Consider the following 19,571-nt stretch of genomic DNA (forward strand, 5'->3'; position numbering starts at 1 on the left):
TTCTCTAACTTCGTTATATAGGACGCTAACTAATCTTCCAAGCTATAGTACTCTGAGAAGAAGTGTGGTTTGTGTCCGCATGGATGAGCTAATCTTGTGGTCCCTGGAAATACTTTTTGCCAACATTTTCTTCTCCTAGTAATAAATACCGTGGAGCAGTTTGGAAATATAAACTCACTTCAGCTCATTCCTTTGAGGACAGGGGTGTTATTAGATGTTGCAGTGCGTTTCTTGACTGCCAGATCATGGATTAAAGGTAGGACAAACTCCATTTCACAGTTCAAAGGGCTGAATATAAGCAAACAAGGATTTACCCAAATCTGCAGCATCATGCCTGTGGCAGATGGGGGAGCTGAGGCAGACTCTCCCAAGCTGAGCACTGTTCAAAACCTCCACTCCAAATCTCACTAAGTGGACCACATCCATCCAGCACGTTTGGAAAAGCTGCTTTTTGCTTCTTGTGATGGTGGTAAGTGGTGCAGGAAGAACTCGGGGAGAGCAGGAGGAGCCTGCAGAGTTGCTGAGCTATCTCATGCCTGAAGCAGAGAGTGAGAAGCAGAGTCCGAGAGCTCAGCACATCTTTAAGTGAAAAGAAAGACAGCATTTCCGTTACGCTTTTACGGTATCCAAAAAGCGTTATTTATTTTTTGGCACAGCCCCCTCGGGATGCAGCAGTGCTGCTTTGTGCAAGCACGTTGTCTTCCTGAGAGCTGCAGAAGTCTGGCTTCAGTTCCAAATAGCTGCTGCTTTGTGAATCAATTAAATGCTGCCACATGGAGGGAAGTGATAACCTCTTTTGAGGCTAGGCAAGAAGATAATATGAGAACCCATCGAGTTTATCTCGGCACCGCAGTTCTCATAAATGGCATCAATGCTGGCCCTTGCTTACTGACTTTATGTAAGCACTATAATTTAATGCTGGCTGTTGTTTTCTTCTTTCCTGGGTGCTTAAGTGTATTTCAATTACTTTCCTGGCCAGTTACTGTTTAATAAACAGAAAAAAAAAACAACAAAAAAACCCAAGGTGGCAATGCTGGAGGAAGAAGAAATAAATTATTTGCAGGGTATTTTCTCTCTCAGTCTCACTCTTCTCTGGTTCTTGCATTGTGAAAGCAATGAAGTTAGTTTTCCATTTCCAACTGCCTAGCCCTGTCAGTTGTAAGTGCGATTGCATGGGGCTTGATTGTGCATGATGTGCTGTCAAGCATGTGTGAGTTCACGGGCTCTAGAGTAAGAAAAAAACTAATACATGAGGTCACTTGGACCATCTCTTTACGGCTTAAACGTGATTGTTCCATGCTGTCAATGCTGCTGCGCTTTGGCCAGACTTATTTCACGTACGTGCTGAAGTGCCCTGCTCTCTGCTAGAGCAGATCAGTCTGTGAACGTCAGAAGGGTTTCCTTAGTGATTTCCAATGTTGCTTCAGGAGGGTATAATGTAAAAAAGGGTCTCCGTTGTGTTATTAGTGAGAAAGATGTGCTCGGTGTGAAAATTCCTGCTGCAGTTACAATAATTGACTCACATTCTAGCTATAGAATGAAAACCAAGGGATTCTTAGGTGGCTTCCAGTGACACCAGCGAGAAGGGTTGGGCCCTTTCTCGTTAGCATGGTCTGCAGTGTCCAGTGCAGGTCCATCCAGCCTATGGAGTATCAAGCAAGAGGGAAGACTTCTGCATCACAAGGTGCTGATCACTGCTTTCTTTGGGCTGATCTCTCCATTTGTGGACCTCGTGCAGGGTTACAGCTGTCTGCAGGGCGGGTGCTGCTGTCCCCCTGGGGTCTGAGCCAGGAGCATTCCCTGCTCTTGCTGCCTGTACTGGAGACTGGCAGCTGCCCAGCATCACTCAGCTCAGCCCGTGCAGAAGTAGAATACAGTGGGGTTATCTTTGATAATTTCAATACATAACCTCCTTTTTCAGGGAAATTCCACTGACAAACTTTCATGAGACAACTGAACTTTTGCGGCGTGGTTTTAGATGATGTGAACAGTCAAAGGTAATGCACTTGATCCGTGAGATGGTGAGAGTGAGAGCAGCCCAGCCAGCACGTGTGGATGGGTTGGTGCAGGCGTAACTCACCTGAAAGCTCTCAGAAATTCCAGAAGGCTGTGGAGTTTTTCCTTCCCTTTTTTTGATTTTTGTCCCCTTCATTTCCTAAGGGTTAAAAAGCAATGTGGGGGGATGTCTCAAGTGGACTGCAAGTGAAATGTAAATAAATTCCCGCAGCGTTCGGGTTTCTGTCTTCCCAGCCCTTTCCAAACCCACAAGCTCCTTCGGAAGGGGAGAAATTTTTGTTGTTGATTCCTAAGTGAGTTTTTCTTGGCGGCACGTGGGGCGGTGACTGCCATCCAGATGGGATCCTGAGGCACCGCAGTGAGGGCTTATGTAACGGGGTGGCTCGGGAGGGGGGGCTGAGAGCAAAACCCTCCGCTCTCCTTTTTCCATCGAATTTACTGCGGCTTCTGTCAGGTTAAATTGTGCTGCTGTGTGAAAAAAAAAAACAACACAAATAAACGGCTGTTTAATCAATTTCTCTTGAAAGCTGTGCAGATCAGAAATGACCTGGTGTGTGATTGTTGGCTCCGTCACATCGGAACCGTTTATTTCGATCACGCGTTATTACTCTGAATTGGGCGATTCCATTTGTTTTCAGCATCAGACTTTGATTTCAATCAGTAAGTCGATCCCTTGGCAATAAACACATCGTATACCCAGGGACTTTCCTCTCCAAAGCAGAGTGAGGGCTGATGGGCCGTGCGGGAGCGGCTCCCTCCCCAAAGAGGGACTGAAAGGAATAGCAGATCTTGGCTTGCTCAGTCTGATCGTAAATGAACTCCGACATTTTGCATGTGCCAAACTGGAAGGTAAATGTATCTGAAGACTCAAAAGCACGCGTGCATTTGTGTCACGCAGAAAGGTGAGCGTGTGAGGTCGTTGATTTGGAAAGGGGATCTGTAGGGACAGGGTTGGCATCCTTTAGGTCCTCATCTTTGTGAAGATGTTTCTATTGTGAAGATAAGTTGGCTGTACAGTCCGTGTGGAACACTGCCATTGTGATTTGTACCTATTGATACGTGAAATATGTGATTTCACTTTCATACTGCAACCCAAATGTTGCATGAATATATACAGTCTGGGAGGAAATGAAACATAGATTTTTTTTTTAATTTTTTAATTTTTTCTTTCCCCCAAAGTGTTTTGTTTCATTTTCTGTGCCTTAACATTTGTGCGATGTTTTCTCAGAGCTAGGAATCTGTTTTCTTTCAAAACCAGGGGCAAATAGAGGTGGTTGTATTTCATGTTGTCACCGTGGAGTACCTTTCACATAACTGGGGAAGTGTGGCAGGAAGGTAGTGGTAGCTACTCCGAGTATAAACCCTCTGATTTGGTCTAGAATTGTTTTCTTGTTGGGTTAGTTCATTTGGAGTTAAATTTAATTGAGGAGTCAGACAATATCCTTGATCAGGCTATCACATGGTTACGTATGCACAGCTGTTAATATGGTGTCACCATCAGAGCACAGTGCATCAGGATGTGCAGGTGGGGACGCTGCCCCACTCAGGGACCAACCCCATTCCACCTGGGAGCAGATCCTGGGAGCAGAACCTTGAGCAGCAGAGGGAGAGGAGCAGCAGTGCACGAGGGATGCGCACTGTGCACTCACTGCTCCACTAGATGTCATTGCTTGCGTGCTGATGGCACTGTCTCAAATCAAACAAGTTCTGCTCTGGGTAAAACAAGACAAGGCAGGGTTAGCAGGCAGGTGGTGAGCTGTGTGTGACTGTAGGAGTTGGATGCATCAGTGCGCTTTGAGGTTTCAGATGTTCTATATATATTTATTCTGTTCTGGTGAAAGCTTGCAGACCAAGATGGGTCCTTTTGGTTTGTGGAACGTTGAAAACAATGCTTAATTTCCTGGTTCTGCCTTCCATTGGAAAAACAAAAGCCAAAACAAAGAAAACAGCCAACTAAATATTTAAAATAAACATTTTAAACAAAGTACTCGAGCCAATTAACTTTTATTAGATTACAGTTACATGTTAGCTGTTGGAGTAGGGGGAGTTAGTAGCTAGCATTCAGGTTATATCAGTTATTCTTTTGGGGGAACATGGTAGTACATTGTCAGCATGAAACACGAGCGTTAGCATCCAGAGGTGCTTCCTGTTCTCATGTATGGTTTGGGTTTAGGTTTCTTAAAGCTTTCCATTCCTTAAGGTAGAAGGCAGCAGGAGTTCTTACTGTATAGAGAGTAAGAACAGAGGCAGAAATCTCTGGCCTTTTGGGCTGGGTTAATTTAAAGACAAAAAGAAGCGAAACCCACAAAACAGGAAAAACAAAAACAAACTATAATCGAATCCTGTCTTTACCCACAGCAAAACAATGCTGTGTGGCAAGCACTGGCAGAAGGGCTCTGCAGGGTCTGTGACCAGGAGTGCTCATGCTGGTACTCCCCACGGCCTCAGTTGTGCTGGCATCCAACCAGCAGTGGTCTGCAGCTGCACCTCACTGCTCTCACTTAGTGACTTTGATGTGAGCCCCTATGCACGAACGCTTTTTGCACTGTTAAATTATTTCAGACAAGTTGTCTTTTTGCCCTCAAATGTGGTAGCCTGACACCTGTGGAAATTAGCTTCCCTGTTCTGTGTCATTCAGTGTTGGAGCTGCATACAGCCACAGCCTGTACGTTGTCTAAACACTGTAATGAGCATCTCATTAGTGGTCACTGACTGTAGTTTCATGATCCCTCTGCCTTTCTCTAAAGGTGGCATGTTGCAGCACACCCTTTTGATCCCAGAAAGGATTCCTACCAACCGGAGACCTCATTGGAACTCGGCTTTGTTTTAGCAGCTGAGATAACATTATTTTAAATCATTGGTTTCCTTGAAATAGCTAAAAACACTCTGCTTCCATTTGTATTAGCAAGATTTTCATCCTAAAAGGCAACCTACCCCATTCCTCAGCTCTGGGAATTTTGGGGTCATCAGAGTGTGGGTAATTAATTATTAGAGCCGCTTTCCTGCGCTCTGGGGAGCGGAGCCTGCAGAGCTCACTATCTGCAGACCCACTTCGTTCCAATTGCCTCATAAACCAGTGGGAATACATATTTAGTTCCTTAATGGGCTGCCACGTGTGTTTATGTAACCCCGGAGCACGATGGCATCTGGAAGCTAGAGCAGTTCTGCTGAGCAGCACACACCTGGGAGCAGTGCATTTTCGGTGTCAGTCCTTCTTCCCTAAATTGTGTAATCACATGCTTCTATTTCTGAGCGGTGACTGCACTCAGGTTTTTCACATCTGGAGTGTTTACCTCGAACACGCCTCTTTTTACAGTTATATCCTTATTGATTTTTAGGAATTCCCTTACTCTCCTGCCATGGCAGACTTAATTTCCTTACTGTAGGCGAACATTGCGTGGCTGTCTGTTGTAAAACAGTTGTAAAATCAGCAGTTATGCACTTTGTCAGAGTGCCATCAAAGATGACGCTCTTTATGTGATCTGCAGTGTAGAGTTCCTGTTGTCCACTCGGAAAGGAATTTGATTAATGTATAATTTTGGCTTTTATGTATTATTATAACTCAGTTGAAGAGTACAGCACAATAATCCATTTGTCACGGGACCTTATTTGTGCAAATCCTCTTAAACCGTGTCTTCTGCGCTCAGGGAAGCAGGACATTTGTTCTCTTTAAGAGCTGACCGTGGGACTTGCTTTTTAGAAGCTGGGACTTCACCAGCACTTAAATTTGATTTTAATATTCGAGTTTTAAAATTCTCGTGGTTACTGGTGCAGGTTTGCTAAATCCTTCTTTAGCTTTGTGCAGTAGAATAGGATTTCTGTAGGGATTGAGGCTGCTCGTACACGTCCCTGAATGTGATCTGTATTGGAAAGGGTGCGTGCTGCGGTCTGTAATAAATTTATGGCTGTTGGAAAGATCTGAATGTAAGAGTTAAGCAAAGGAACTGTAGGAACAAAATGGGAAGTGGGAATGGCTCGGTAGCTGAGCCTTTCTCCCCTCCTCCTCCTCTCCCCAGGTCTTCAGCTGTCCCCATCTCGTTCTAGACATTGTTCATCCCATGGATGAGAGCAGTGGGACACAAAGGCACAAAGCATGCCAAGCTGCACAAGTCACCAAAGCCCCCCATCCCCCTGCCCACCCCCACCTGTGGACCTGTGTTCCCTCCAGGGTAACACTTTCCCTTCAGTCTCTCAAAACATAACAATAGCAGCGGACAAATCTGTGCCGTCTCGGGATGAAGGGCAGCAGAAGGAGTGCTGCCAGCTCTGGGAATGGTGCTCATGGAGAATGGGAAGTAGCACAACGTGCAGCATCTAAATGTGAGCTGTTGACATGAAGTTTGGTTTCTTTTTTTTTTTTTGGAGGTGGATTTTTGAATACTTCGTGTCTGGTTTTGATATTACAAATGTCTTCTCTTCCTCCTCAATTTGTTCTTAATTAAATTTTGTTACAATTTGGTGTTTTCTGTGGGTTGCTTTGTCTGCTGGCTGACTTCTGACCTTTAAGAAAGACAGGATTACTTTCTCAGGAACATTGCTTTCATTTATTTATTTTTTCTTAATTACTTCTATTTTTTTCCTCCTACAAAATATTCTCAAAGCCCCAAACGTTTGGTCCATGAGTGGCCCAAAAGTGTGGGAACATTTGGGCATTTCAGACATCACCGCTGTCAGTATTTCTGTTTGTACCAGGTCACCTTTACCATCTTCCCAATTGTTCTTTATTTTTTTTCTTTTCCTCTTAGATGAGCAACAAAAAGATTCTGTGGTGCATGAGAACCATTCTGGAACTTTGTGTCCTGGTGTGTTTCAGTTCTGTACCAACCTGTGCAAACGTGTCACCAGGAGTGGTGTGGTGTTCCCAAGCTGAGCTCTGGCTGTAGCCATGTACCTGTTGCTTTTCATGCTGATTTGCTGAGTTTTCCCAATGCTTTCCTCCTTGCTTTTTCTGGATCATTTCAAGAAGCTTTATCTGGGAGGTCAGGTTCCCAAAGCAAGCAAGCTCCAGACCCTTAGCATCTAAAAACAAGCACATCCTTTGTTACTGGTGGCCATCCCTTGTCCTGGAGGAAAGACCTCCAACATCACGCTCAGCCGTCCTCACACGATCTGAATCCTTTCCTTCTCTCCTCTGCTCTGAGTGCATCTACCTTCTGAAATGCCGTTGTCTTTTGGCCAAAGTGCTGACTTACACTGCTGAATGTGCCTCAGTGCTTTTATCAGGGCTGTGATGTGGCTCAGGGAAGCTGTGCTGCCCACGAATTATGGCGCTTCATGCTGCTTTTGACTGGCAATCGTTCTGAAAAGTCACATCTCCTCTCACTGAAGCATCGCTGTCTCTTTTATAAAGGACTTCCCCAAGTTAAAGGTCTCGTTTGCAGCCTTTTCCTTTATTCCTTCCTTTCATACTTCTTTTCTGTCATTTGACATATTCGGAGCAAGCTGCTGGGCTGAAAGCTCTCCTACATGCAATCACTTAACGGGAGAGAGCAGCGAGGCAGCACGCTTATGTCCTTTATTATTGCTAGCACATGTTCTCGAGACGTATCTCTCTGCTAGAGGTAAATCACATTTATAACATTATGGTGAAGGCTTTTTTTGGGATGTGTACTTGAGGAACGCCCCGCTGTCAGCCTCGTTAGTCCTGCATTCAGCCATCAGCAAGCTGCTGTGGGGCACTGGCTGAAGACCGGTTAATAGGGCAACGCTTAGAGCTGGAGTAGCAGCGAGATGGATTTCTACATCTGCACTTCACGTAGCCTTGGTGTCAGCTATCGTGGTGCTTAGGGGCTGATTTGGTATGCCCAATTTGCGAGTGCAGTGGCTGTGTCATCTGCACTGGTTTTATGCCTTTCAGCAGTGAAGTCAGAGTTCCATGGGTAAGGGAAAGGAAATATACCCAGCTGTGGCAGTCTCTCCAGTCCCAAATCTGCTTTTCTCACTACACCCTGTTCAGCTTGCCATCTGTCTTCCCTGCTGTCCTCCATAGTCGTGTTCTCCCTGTGAACGTGGTGGTCCCTCTATGCAGGATTTCATGACCATTCCTTATCGCTTTAATTAACTTCTGTGGTCAGTAAGCTGAATGTCTTTTCTTGTCTTCTGTCCACGGAGCAGCTTCTGGAATTCTACATGTCTCACCTCTGCACCCATCATACTTCTCGAGCTCTTGTCCTGCCAGCATTGGGTCTCCTAATAAGAACAGCTCACTGAGGCTCCTGTCCCAAAGGACATTGCTTTTGATTTCTCTTGGAATGAAGGGATGTCCTGGAACGTGCCACGCTAACACTGTAAGAGTTAAAACCCCGAGCTGAACTGCTTTACTGTGAGTTTTCTCAGACGTGTGGTCAATGCAGTCACTTCTCTAACAGCAGCATACAAGATGATAGTCATTAAAATGTATTTCTGAACAAAATACAGACATTTGTTCGAAATAATCACAGAGCATGTGGCTGTGTTATGGAGGACAACGCATGCACTCCGTGTGCACTGACAGCCGAGGTCATACCAAGAGTTAAAACACAACTATTTTTATTGGACATTGCTGCAAAGATTTATAAACCCATTTCTCTGTATTAGTAATAGATTGCACTCAGAAATGTGGTCTCGGTATTTACAGTACAGTATGTGCTTTCCTTTTGCTGACACCCATGGAAAGGAAACTGTTGCACAGCAGCAGATGATAATTTCAATCGGTTTTCCTCCTTCCCTGCTCCCAGCCTTGTTTTGGAGACACACTATAGGGGCTGTAAAGCAATCTCTGAGTGCTGTGCCTCTGTCACTTGCTGGTTATCAGTCCTCAGCCTTTTAGAGTGCTTTGGAACCAGCTTCTCAATGCCAGTGCTTTCCTCCTTTGTGTTCATGTTGCTTTTTGAGCAAATCTAAACTAAAATAATAGAAAGCAGCAGAAAATAAATGTCTGAAAAATGGTGATGGCTTAAGGGATACGACATGCCCGTGAATTTCAGGTTCTGAGGTCTCTGTTATAATGCAAAGGAAAGTGCAGAGCCCTTAGTCTGTGTGAGCCTGGCATTCTGCTGCTGTCAGCTTGGGGTCATTTCTCTTGCTGGAATGGACGTGCCTCATTCGATGGGCTGTGCAGCAGCTTACCCTTAACTGCTTCACTTACGTACTTCAGGATCCTCTTGGGGTGCAAATTTGTAAACCCAGTAGTTTGAAAAGATGGTTTTATTGGGCTGGACATAATAAGCAATTAATACAAAAAGGATTTTAAGAGCTGCTTCAAGCATAGCCACGCTGACCAAAAGCAAATACTGCAGCTTTGGGTTGGTTTTTAACTGTGCTACTGCAGATCTGAATCCGAGAGGTTTAGAAGTACTGAAATTGCACCGATTGTTGAATGTCCGAATGGTTCTGGTTTACATCACAGCTTGGAAACGTTGGCTTCACTTTCTCAAGTGCTTTTCTTCTGCAATTGCAGGGTTATAAATTTCCCTTAGCATCCAGACACCCCCGGTTCTGAGTGCTTTAAGCAGAACGTGAGCTGGGTTAGTGCAGAACGGTGCGAGGAGCGCCCTGAGAAAGCGATCCGTGTACAGCGTTCCCTTCTCAGTTCTTAAACTGTTTGTCCAGATGTGGAAAGGAGTGTTCTTTGGAGCCCAACGACTATTTTTGCACCACTTCTTGTACAATTAGGCTTCCACTTCGATTGCGGAGTTTGCAGACGCTAACGAACGCGGTTTGTGTTGGCAGTGGGACTCCATCTGTATCAGCTTTGTTTCAAAATACTCAAACAGTTCAGCTCACAAGTCAACATGGTGTTTTTATAAGAGTCTGGCAACTTAGCACCAAATGCTGGAAGGTGCTGAGCGTGGCTCTGTAAACGGGCTCAGTAATAGTAGTAACGTTTTCAGAAGATTTGAATTGGGTACTGTGTTTTTATTGGATTGCATCGAATCCCGCACTGAGTTTTAAGAGTTTGTTTTATATGCAGCTTTATGTGGCCTCGTACTTATCATGCACACACATCGCTATCAGCAATAAATAAAGCTTTCTCCAGTTTGGGCTTAGGAGGGCTGGATCCTTCTGTCACCGGATTGCACACTGTAGATGTGAGAGAGCAGTTTCCATGGGTAGAAAAATACATTTGGAAACTTCGTGGTGGCCATGCTTCTAAATGCACTACTGTGCACACTTAATGTTGTGAATATTGTTGGTGCTGTTGTTGCAGTCACCCCCAGTGTACAGCTTCAGTGTGTGACTGTCTCTGTTTTTCTTCAGCAGCGTTGGTTCTGAGGGCAGTTCTGAATCCTTCAGCTCCACGCGTCGGCGGATTTGAGCTAGATACCATCCCTTTGTGTTTCTCTCTAATTACAGGTCATCTCTTTTATAAATTTGGAATCTCAGAGTCTGATTGGTATCGAATCAAGCAGAGCATAGACTCCAAGTGCCGGACAGCTTGGAGGCGGAAGCAGCGCGGCCAGAGTCTCGCCGTGAAAAGCTTCTCAAGGCGAACGCCTTCGTCGTCATCTTACAGTGGTTCAGGTAAAGAAAAAGCCCTTAAATCCAGAAACTTGGAAACATAGAGTTTTTTTTTGTTATATCTTAAGATTATTTTTATCTTTATATCTGCAATTGTCTTTCAATATACCTTGTACAGCTGTAGTGGAAATGCTGTCTCACAGTGTGAAGCAGTGATGGAGCACCTGGTGGGAAGGCAGGGCTAACCCAGGGGAGCTCAGCTGCATGCAATGCACCTGAGTAACTGGAAGGGCTGGAGTCAGGATCCACTCCTTCCCAGCTCTCATTTAAGGGTTGGCATTGGGGGCAGGGGTGTTATGTTGGAAATCTCTGTGTGCCTGGGGCCTTTTGAAGGTAAGCAGCTTCTTTCCTTTATTTTTCTGCCCACAAATGTTGCATTTGAGCAAGTTGCTGCAGTCTGGCTCTTTGCTACTCTGCTGTCACTGCTGCACATTCCATAGTGTTACAGCAGACTTTTCTCTTAAGCTGTATCTGTAGCAGGTGCATATTGTACCCACACATTTAATTTTTTTGTATCAGAAATATAAATGAAGGCAGTCTAGACAGTCTCCCTCTCCATTTTTAGTGGGTTTTGTATCATTTCTTTTTTTTTTTAATTTTTTTTTTAAGGATCATTTATCATTGGCAAGGAGACCTCTCTGCTACTCCGTAACAGTACAGACATACCTCTGCAGTGCTCATTTAGTAATTGGAGGCAGCCACTCGTAGCTAAATCATCATAGGTTCAGTGCAATCCAGCCACCTTCTGGTACATACAGAGTCCTTGGTGGCCTCCCAGTGCTCGTACTGTAGTCAGTCCCTGGTAACACAAGCATCTATCATGACTACAAACCACTGTTTGGAATGCACTGCTCAACTAAGAAAAGAAGCAAGAGAAGTGTTGTGCACCAGAGGGAGAGAGAGAAGGGAAGCTCTCTAAAGCAGTTGTAAAATGCACATTTGTCAGAAAGCAGAGCGTAGTGCTTCCATTGTGTGAGAGTGTTGGATTTGGTGATTTGTTTGTTCTCTAAACTGACTTTGCTGGTATGGTTGGGAACGTCCCTCCCGTGTACTAATTGAAACAATTCACAAATTGCAGCATCTCTTGTGTGATTTACATTATAGACTTTAACTAGAAGGTCGAAGTATTTCAGCTGCAACTGATGTTCATGCGTGGAGTCAAGTGGGTAAACCTTCCTCGGTGTGTTCACACCATTGAGTAGGACGTGCTAAATTTTGTTTATGTTTTCCTCTGTAGACATTAAATACGTTGTGGCTGATTCTGTATTTCCACATAGGTGCGTAGGCATGAATAATAATAACAAATGAAAAATACTGAGCTAAGAAGTGTTCCTGTAGGACGTTTCTGGCTCATGCTTTTAATATAAAGCAGTGTTATGGGACGTTTGTACATCATATATTAAAACCAGTGTTTTGGAAGTGAGCCCGAAGAAAAGGAAGCAAGTTTATTTGCCTGCATAAAATTTTTGGTTGCATGTTAACACTAACCACTGTATCTCATGCAAAGAAAGCCAAAATCTGCTTTCAATGGAAAATTTTATGTGCTGGAACTGGGAATCAAATCCAAAATTTTCAAATTAAAACAACTAATCAACCTAATGATAACCATAAGCCATATTCGTATATATATGTTGATGGGATTTTTTATTTTCAGTCTCCTTAGGATAAAAATGCAGTAGTAAGGGGTCATTACAGATCTGTGCTCATTAGGCCATACTCTTTGATCGTTGTTGAGATTTATTATTAAAAAATATTATCTTTATTCTCCGGGTTGGGAGATTTGGAGAGACCAGTGTAGAGATGTAAAACACAGATTCAGGGAGTTCTTAGCTTTAGGAAGCCATAAGGCAATAGGTTGTGGGTTGTTTTTTTCATTAAGCTGAAGCCTCCAGGCTTTTGTTTTTCCTTTTAGCCCAATCCCATTTCCACAAACACCACTTGGGAATATCTTGTTCTGTGGGTACAAATGCACCTGGGATAACTCCTGGGATTTGAGCTGGTCCCCCCCATCTTTACGTTTCTCTGCTCCCACTGAACAGCACGTCTCAGATCCCAGCTCCTCTGGATAGCAAAGAGGTGACTGCATGTCTGGAGTGTGCTCCTAAATATGATGAAGACCCTAAATATGGTGAAGGTCAGCCGAGGCATCTTGACATGTCATTTATGGGACTGTGTAAAGGCTGTGCAGCCAAAAGTAGAGAACTGGCAATAGCATTAACATCTGCCTTTGGTAATGGTACGTGAAAATGTTCCATGGATTCTGAGTTTTTTTGTTAATTTCTTTAAAATATTGCTCAGAATGTCGCTGGCATCATTTTCTGGGAGGCTGTAAAGATGTTAGATGAATTCACCACTACATTCACACCCGCTGTGAAAACACTGTTAGGAAAACAGCCCTCTTCTCAGAGCCAGGTGGTCCTTGGAGAGACTAATTGCATTCCAGAGGCAGGTGGGAGCAGGATTTCACCTGAAGGAAGAAGAGGTGGGAGGGTGGGATGGAAGAGGGGCTGAGTCAGGGAGGAAGGAAAGAATTGAAGAAGACAGAAGGAAAAAAGACAGATTCACACACTGTTTCAGAAGGTAACTGTCACTGCTGCAATAATCCTGGTCTGTTCAGGTATCTCTGAGAGCTGCTCAGGCTTTGTCTGTGTGGTTTGACATCTCTGGGAGCCCTCAATGGAATTACAGCATCATAATTCACAGCCATCTGTTCCTTATTATATATGCTGTATAGTGGATATAGCAGAATTCCTGCTGCCAGTTAGCAGGAAAGAGAAGCAATATTTCACAGCTCTGAAGTAAAGGAGGTCTGTATTTCACAGTTATGACAACATAGCTGTCAAATATGGCTTTTTAAAGTGTTACATATGAACCCAGACAGCTTTTATGGTAGTGTTTGTTTCAGGGGCAAGTTAAGGTGAGCCTCGAATGGTCTGGAATCCAGCTACTTGAGAACCTGTCTTTCCCACTATTGTTAGCAGGGCTGTTAGGTTGGCTTCTGGGTCTGCACTGCAGAAGAATATCTGTGCTTGGTTTCACTGTGTAACGCTTGCTCTGTGCCCACTCGTACATAATGGGCATTTTTTGTATTCCTTGGTGTGTTGCTTAAGAAAGGACTAGGAATACCCATGGAGTAGCACCCTCTGGTTTGTAGCAAAATGGTCATAGTTTCCATCATCATTTCCTAAGGAAGTTTTAGGGCTTACTCTGGAAGATGTTCCTGTAGCATTCAGAGAGCACTTCTTTCTGAAGGTGCTCCACTGCACTGAGGAGACACATGGTGTCCCAGTGTCTGCCACGCAGCTGAGGAGTTCTCATTAGGTGTTGATTTAATCATCATAACTTCAATCATTAAGTGATGATTAAATATGATTTTGAAGGCCGGAGTGTGAATGAATGAACTCCATGTTCCCTGAATGAGCTCTTTTCCACAGTTTGGCAGTGTTTTTCTGACTAAAACTTGTAATATATTGTAGTTCATGTTAAAGTTGGGATCAAAAGGTACAACAGAAAAAAAAAAAAAAAGACTCAAATCCAAAGCAGTTGTTTGGCTTGAAGTAATATTATTTTCATCACCTCTCTCTGGGATCTGATAATAGCAAGGTGGCTTTCTGTTACATCTTCATATAATGGTATACATTTAAATCAGCAGAAAGTTATTGGCACTTTCTTCAAACATTGTAAAGGAGCACCATTCTCCTTTATTGAATCAGAGTAATAGCATATCCTGAGCTGGAAGGGACCCACAAGGATCGTGGAGTCCAACTCAATGTGTATCACAGTGTTTCTTTAAATGTTGCTATGTAAGAAGTGTGGAACAGCTTCATCCTTTTCTGTTTGGCAGTGAACAGTTGTTGAACAGCTCAATGTGTGTCCTGTTTTCAGCTATATCATTGCAAATAGTGTTTGTGTTGGTTCTTGAAGTAGTGTCAAATCAGCATGGCTCCTGCTCTGCCGTGCTCCCACTCCTATGAATTAGGGTACTTGATTTTTCCAGAGGTGCTTTTTAGAAGCAATTAATTTGCTTCATTAAAAATAGTGCAGTCTGAAACGCACCTGGCTTCTGCTGCTTGGGTTTTGAGGAATCTTATGGGTGTTTGAGCACGGGACCAGCTATCCCAGAGCTGCTGCAGAGGTTCCACCTCCAGCTGCTCACAGTCCTGAGCCAACTGCTGTAGTTGAGCCTGGTCTGAGCAGGCAGGATTGGATTAGGTGATCTCCAGATGTCTTTTCCAACCTCGTCCGCTCTGTGGTTTGGTGGGTTTTATGAGCATTGAGTTATTGCACACGTAATAAATAATTTTGAAATATTTACATCTAAAGAGAGTTGCTGTTCTTGAGCTTAATTCTCTTGCACTTGTTGGACACATCCATACTTGTAGGCATTTTCTTCTAGTGCATGAAAGACCTCATAGTATGCAGCTTTGATTTGCGTTGTGCAGGCGAAAATGATAACAGATTGCCTCTCTGTTCTGTTTATGATAAGGAAATATTAGGCAGTGGAAATGTGACAGGAAGCACAAGGCTGAGCCCACAGTCCTCGCACGGGCCTGACAAGTTTTTGGCACTCATCATTGGGTCCTGTTCACGTGTTAAGAGCTGAAGAGGAACTGAGCTGCAGATCAGGAAGCTGGTAGGGAGGGACCAATGAACGCCTCTTCTCTGTCCTCCACCCCCATGGACACTCATTAAGGCTGATGTACATCTAATTGACTGTGCAGCTTTACAGTATCCGTAAGATTTATGGCTTAGCTATAGCAGACTGTTAAATGGAGACAGAAGTTGTTTCCGTATTTTTTCTGGCTCTTCCACTGCCTTTTGTTGGACTTGAGGCATTAATTGCAGAGGGTCGCTCTGCTCTGAGCGAGTTGCTCCTTAATGTGTGCTTTCTTCTCTCTTTTTCTGACAGGAGTTGTGCACGTGGCTGCCATGATAATTTAGTGAGATATTCTTTTTAAATTGGTTAGCAGTCTGTGGAGGGGAGGGAGCAGGAAATGAGTTTTTTTGAGAGGAGGATTAACTGAAGAGTGCCTTCTCTCCCTTTCTTTTAATTTCTCTTAAGATTGTTAAAGCTGTTATCACGCTTTGCCATGTTGGAATTATTTGTTAGGTCCATGACTTTGGGATTTACATGTAGATTTGGGCTGAAGTGCTCAGCTGTGCCAAGATGTCACATATGGAAACAGATGTCACAGCCAAATCTTCAAAGCTGTTCTGCAAAACTGGAGCCATTTAGCACTGGATGAGTCAGGTTGAGATAATGGTTTACAATATAGAGTTTTATTCTTGGGTAATGGTGCTTTTTTTCCTTTTTTTTTCTTGTTTATAAAGAGTACTTTTTTCATATGCCCTTTAACCTTTCCTTGCTATCACTATGTATCAAGAAGATAAGAAAATACATCTTAAGCAGTAAGCAGAAGTGTGGAGCCTACAGGGACTTAAAACAGTTTGGAGTGACAATACACGAGTGAGGAGACTTGAATCCCATCCACTGCAGAATCCAAACCTCCCCCATTTCCTTCCAGAATGAGAAGCCAGATGCTCAACTGATAAATATGAAACCTAGCAAGAAAAGGAAGAAACAACTGCTCTTGGATCAGTTAGGGAAGAAGGAATACTTTAGCAGTTTTTTTCCTCCTGTATCAGTGTAAGCACCTGTGGAAGGGTCAGGGCAGCAGTGTGCTGTTCTCTGGGTAGCTCCAAACTCTTATCTCCGTGAGGGTGCTTTGGGATTGCCATAGGTAACGTGCTCAGTAACAGTGCTGTGTACTGCCCAGCTGATGTCCAAGAACTTGCAGTGAGTGCAGCAGGAAGTTTCACAGCATGAGCTCAGCTGTATGGCTTCTCAGTGCCAGGGATTCTCTGACATATCAAAGTTGTACATGCAAAGTCAGATAGTTTACATGATGGTGATTTATAACCACTGACATATCCTCAATTCAAGCTGTGTGCTATTCATGTTTGTGTTTGTTTTTAATGGGGAATGTTTGAAAATGGATAAATATTGCTTTTGTCTGGTCAGATATTTGGAGAGAAGCAGTGATTATAAAGGATGTTTTGTTCTTAGACACATTTCAATCCTAAATGAAGGCTCATGTATTTGGACACCTCGGTCTGTGCTGGGGTTGGGTAGTAGCTCAGCTGTTGAGTTTTGTAGCAGGGGACTGGGAAGACAGAATCAGCCCTTGAAGTGATCATGACAAAGCCAATGGCTGTGGAAGGTGTGATATGGTGTCAACATTTGATACTGGGCCATGGCACTTTTATTTGGCTGCCTTTGGAGTTTTTCATACCAGGTGCAGAGTTGGTTAACCCAGTCCTGAGTGCTGTATGACAGTGTGGGAAGCACTGGCATTGCACAGTGGCCAACAGCACTGTATGTAAGGAATAATGCATTTTGGGGTGTTACCTACTAATTAAATACAAGTTATTTGATAGGTACCAAAGCCACATACTTGTTGTGTTTTACTGAGCTGTTCCATCAGTGTTCTGGTTATGGTTACGCTTTGTCAGATTGTTGACATAATTACAGCTGTTCAGTTGAATTGTTAAACAACTGAACTTTTCAGCAAATAAGTAAATACAAGCTTGGTGGCATTGAATTCGGTTCCAATCCCCACGTTCAGACTTAGCCTCAAAATTGTCTTCTTCCACAAACATTTGCAGACATGATGAAAAATAAACACCCACCATCAAATGGATAATTTTATTAAAGAACGTTCCCATTAAGATTTTTTGTGTGATGGAATAAAGCTCAGTCTTGTGAAAGCAGCATTCTGTTTTTAAAAGTAATCTTAGGTTATTAAGGAGATGTAACAGGAAGCTGTTCTTCATAAATTTTTAATACATTGGTTGTGTTTAAAGTCAAACTAAATCAGTCATTCCTGAGCAGGATGAGGCCCTTCTAGTCCTTATTTAAACAATACATAACATCTTGTAAGAAAATTATCTACAGCACAAGTAGAGTGACAGCACTTCTTAAATATTTTTATTACAGCTTCCTCCACTTGAATGGTTTGAAAGCTCTGTAGCACCGAATGCTACTGTGTGTTAAATGTTAATGTGTTTTATGTTACCATGTAGCGTGAAAGTCATTGGCAGTGCAAGAAATACTCTGGAAAAAAGAACTGTAAAACAAATTTGCCACTTCAAGGATTCAGTCTGATATATTTTTCGTAGCATAGTGGAAGAAAACCATTAAACTGATTACAGAAACACTGTGTAGAACAAAAGCCTTTCTTCAGATGCATTATTTTAAGAGCTGGTTATGACAGTCCAGTTTTCACAGTTGTCTCAGATTTAAGAAAAGAAACAGACTCGTGCAGAATCTTCCTCATCTGTGCAACGTGGGGATGTTTCAGGGTTCTTTCCAGTGGGGAGTGCAGTATCTGGTACCAATCACCTGTAGTGATGTCTTCCCCCAGATTACCTCTACTCCCTTGTGTCCCATTACACCCTTCTGGTACAGGATTATCAACATTATTGCCTTTATCATTGATCCCCAAGTGCAAAAAAACCCCTCAGGTTTCAAGAAATAATGGTGTTGGAGTGGTTGTGTATTACAGCCTAATTGTAGTTCTCTTACTCGCCTCTTCTGTTTATAAGGATCTTTTCCCTGAAGGTGAAAGGCCTAGAAATGAATATATGATGTGTCAGCTTGTAATGCAAGTTATCCTGGTGATCCTGCTGACTTTCCTGGTGGCTGTCACCATGAGCAGAAGGGAACAGCCAGGTCCTGTAGTATTCAGCTATAGGAAGTGTGTGTGCTGTGCCTTCATGTTCCTTTGGCAATAAGTCTAGGATCAAAAGATGCTTTTTTAAATGTCTGCTTTCACAGAGACAAAATATCATTTAGTGCTCTATTGAAATATGTAGCAAGTGAGCAACAGTGTGCATAAAAATATTAATGCAGAAATGATCTGCATCTGCTTACTGACTGTGTTTGTTTCCCACCGCTTTTAAGCATGAATCACTGCAGGGCTGCTGGCACCAGATGTACAGATGTAATAAGGGTGGATTTGTGTCTCTTTCAGAGGGTCCTCAGAGCTCAGTGTCGGCCTCGAGTGAGATCCAGCAGAACCAGCCACAGGCACTGCACTATGCTCTGGCCAACGCCCAGCAGGTTCAGATCCACGAAATAGGAGAAGATGGACAAGTTCAAGTAGTACGTACTTGGCCTTTTCTAAATCACTCTGTTTAAACAGTCCACGTTAACATCAGCTTTGCTTCAATTGAAGTTTAATGTTTTTGTTGTTGCTAATGACTCATTGTCATTTAGTAGGCGTGATTTTTAGAAAATAAACATTGAGGGCTTATGTAAAGAGTTATTGGCAAAAGTGTCCGTGCAGGAGTTGCTCATGAAATCATTGCAGATAAGTACACATTCATAACTACATCTAGAATTGAGAAGTCAAGTCTCTACCTGGCCCTTTTACCACAATGCTAATGGCAGACCTACAGACTGTACAATTTACACTGAAGTAGTAGTTCTGTCTATGACATTCAGAACAAAAATGCATCTATGTGCTTCATAGAATCATAGCTTCATTTATTTTCAAGTATGACTGCATTCTCAGGCATTTCTGAACATCTGTTAGCTGAACCTTTACATGTGTATTCATTTAGATACATGTATATAAGCAGAAGTTATAAATATTGACGTTTTTTGACCATGAGGCTGCCATCAAAGCTCAGGCAAAGATTATCTTCAAACCAAATCTGTGTATTCTGACATAAGATACCATGGTCTAGCTCCTGTGTGCCACGGTTTAACTGCAGGAATCAGTTTTTATTTTAAATTATATGTAAGAAAAGAAGGAAGTAATGGAAAAATGCGTGGTGTGATGTTTGTGATAGGCAACGTTCAGAAATAGGGGATTACATCTGCACTCTTCTGGTGTAGAAACCTGAGGATATAATGCGTGCAGTCCATCTGCCATTAGTTTTCAGAAGCTTTAGGCTTTGCTGCTTACAGCTTTTATGCACGCTCGTGTAAGGTATAAACCTTCGTCTAGAACTTTTTCACTGGTTGCATTAATGATTTTAAGGTAACCTGA

At 43.1% G+C, this 19,571-nt stretch overlaps 1 protein-coding gene across 2 annotated transcripts in view; it reads left to right on the plus strand.

Annotated features, from left to right (window-relative positions):
- BANP (BTG3 associated nuclear protein) overlaps positions 1–19,571 on the plus strand; it is a 124,010-nt gene that overhangs the window by 41,562 nt on the left and 62,877 nt on the right. For both annotated transcript variants that reach the window (XM_065745388.1, XM_065745389.1), the window contains 2 exons: positions 10,351–10,518; positions 18,549–18,679. In XM_065745388.1, the coding sequence (XP_065601460.1) occupies positions 10,351–10,518; positions 18,549–18,679 (299 nt within the window). The remainder of the gene's footprint in view (positions 1–10,350; positions 10,519–18,548; positions 18,680–19,571) is intronic.

This window comes from Cyrtonyx montezumae, unplaced genomic scaffold (assembly GCF_038088225.1).
Source record: "Cyrtonyx montezumae isolate F1298 unplaced genomic scaffold, pur_monq_1.0 scaffold_35, whole genome shotgun sequence".
In the NCBI taxonomy this organism is placed as follows: domain Eukaryota; kingdom Metazoa; phylum Chordata; class Aves; order Galliformes; family Odontophoridae; genus Cyrtonyx; species Cyrtonyx montezumae.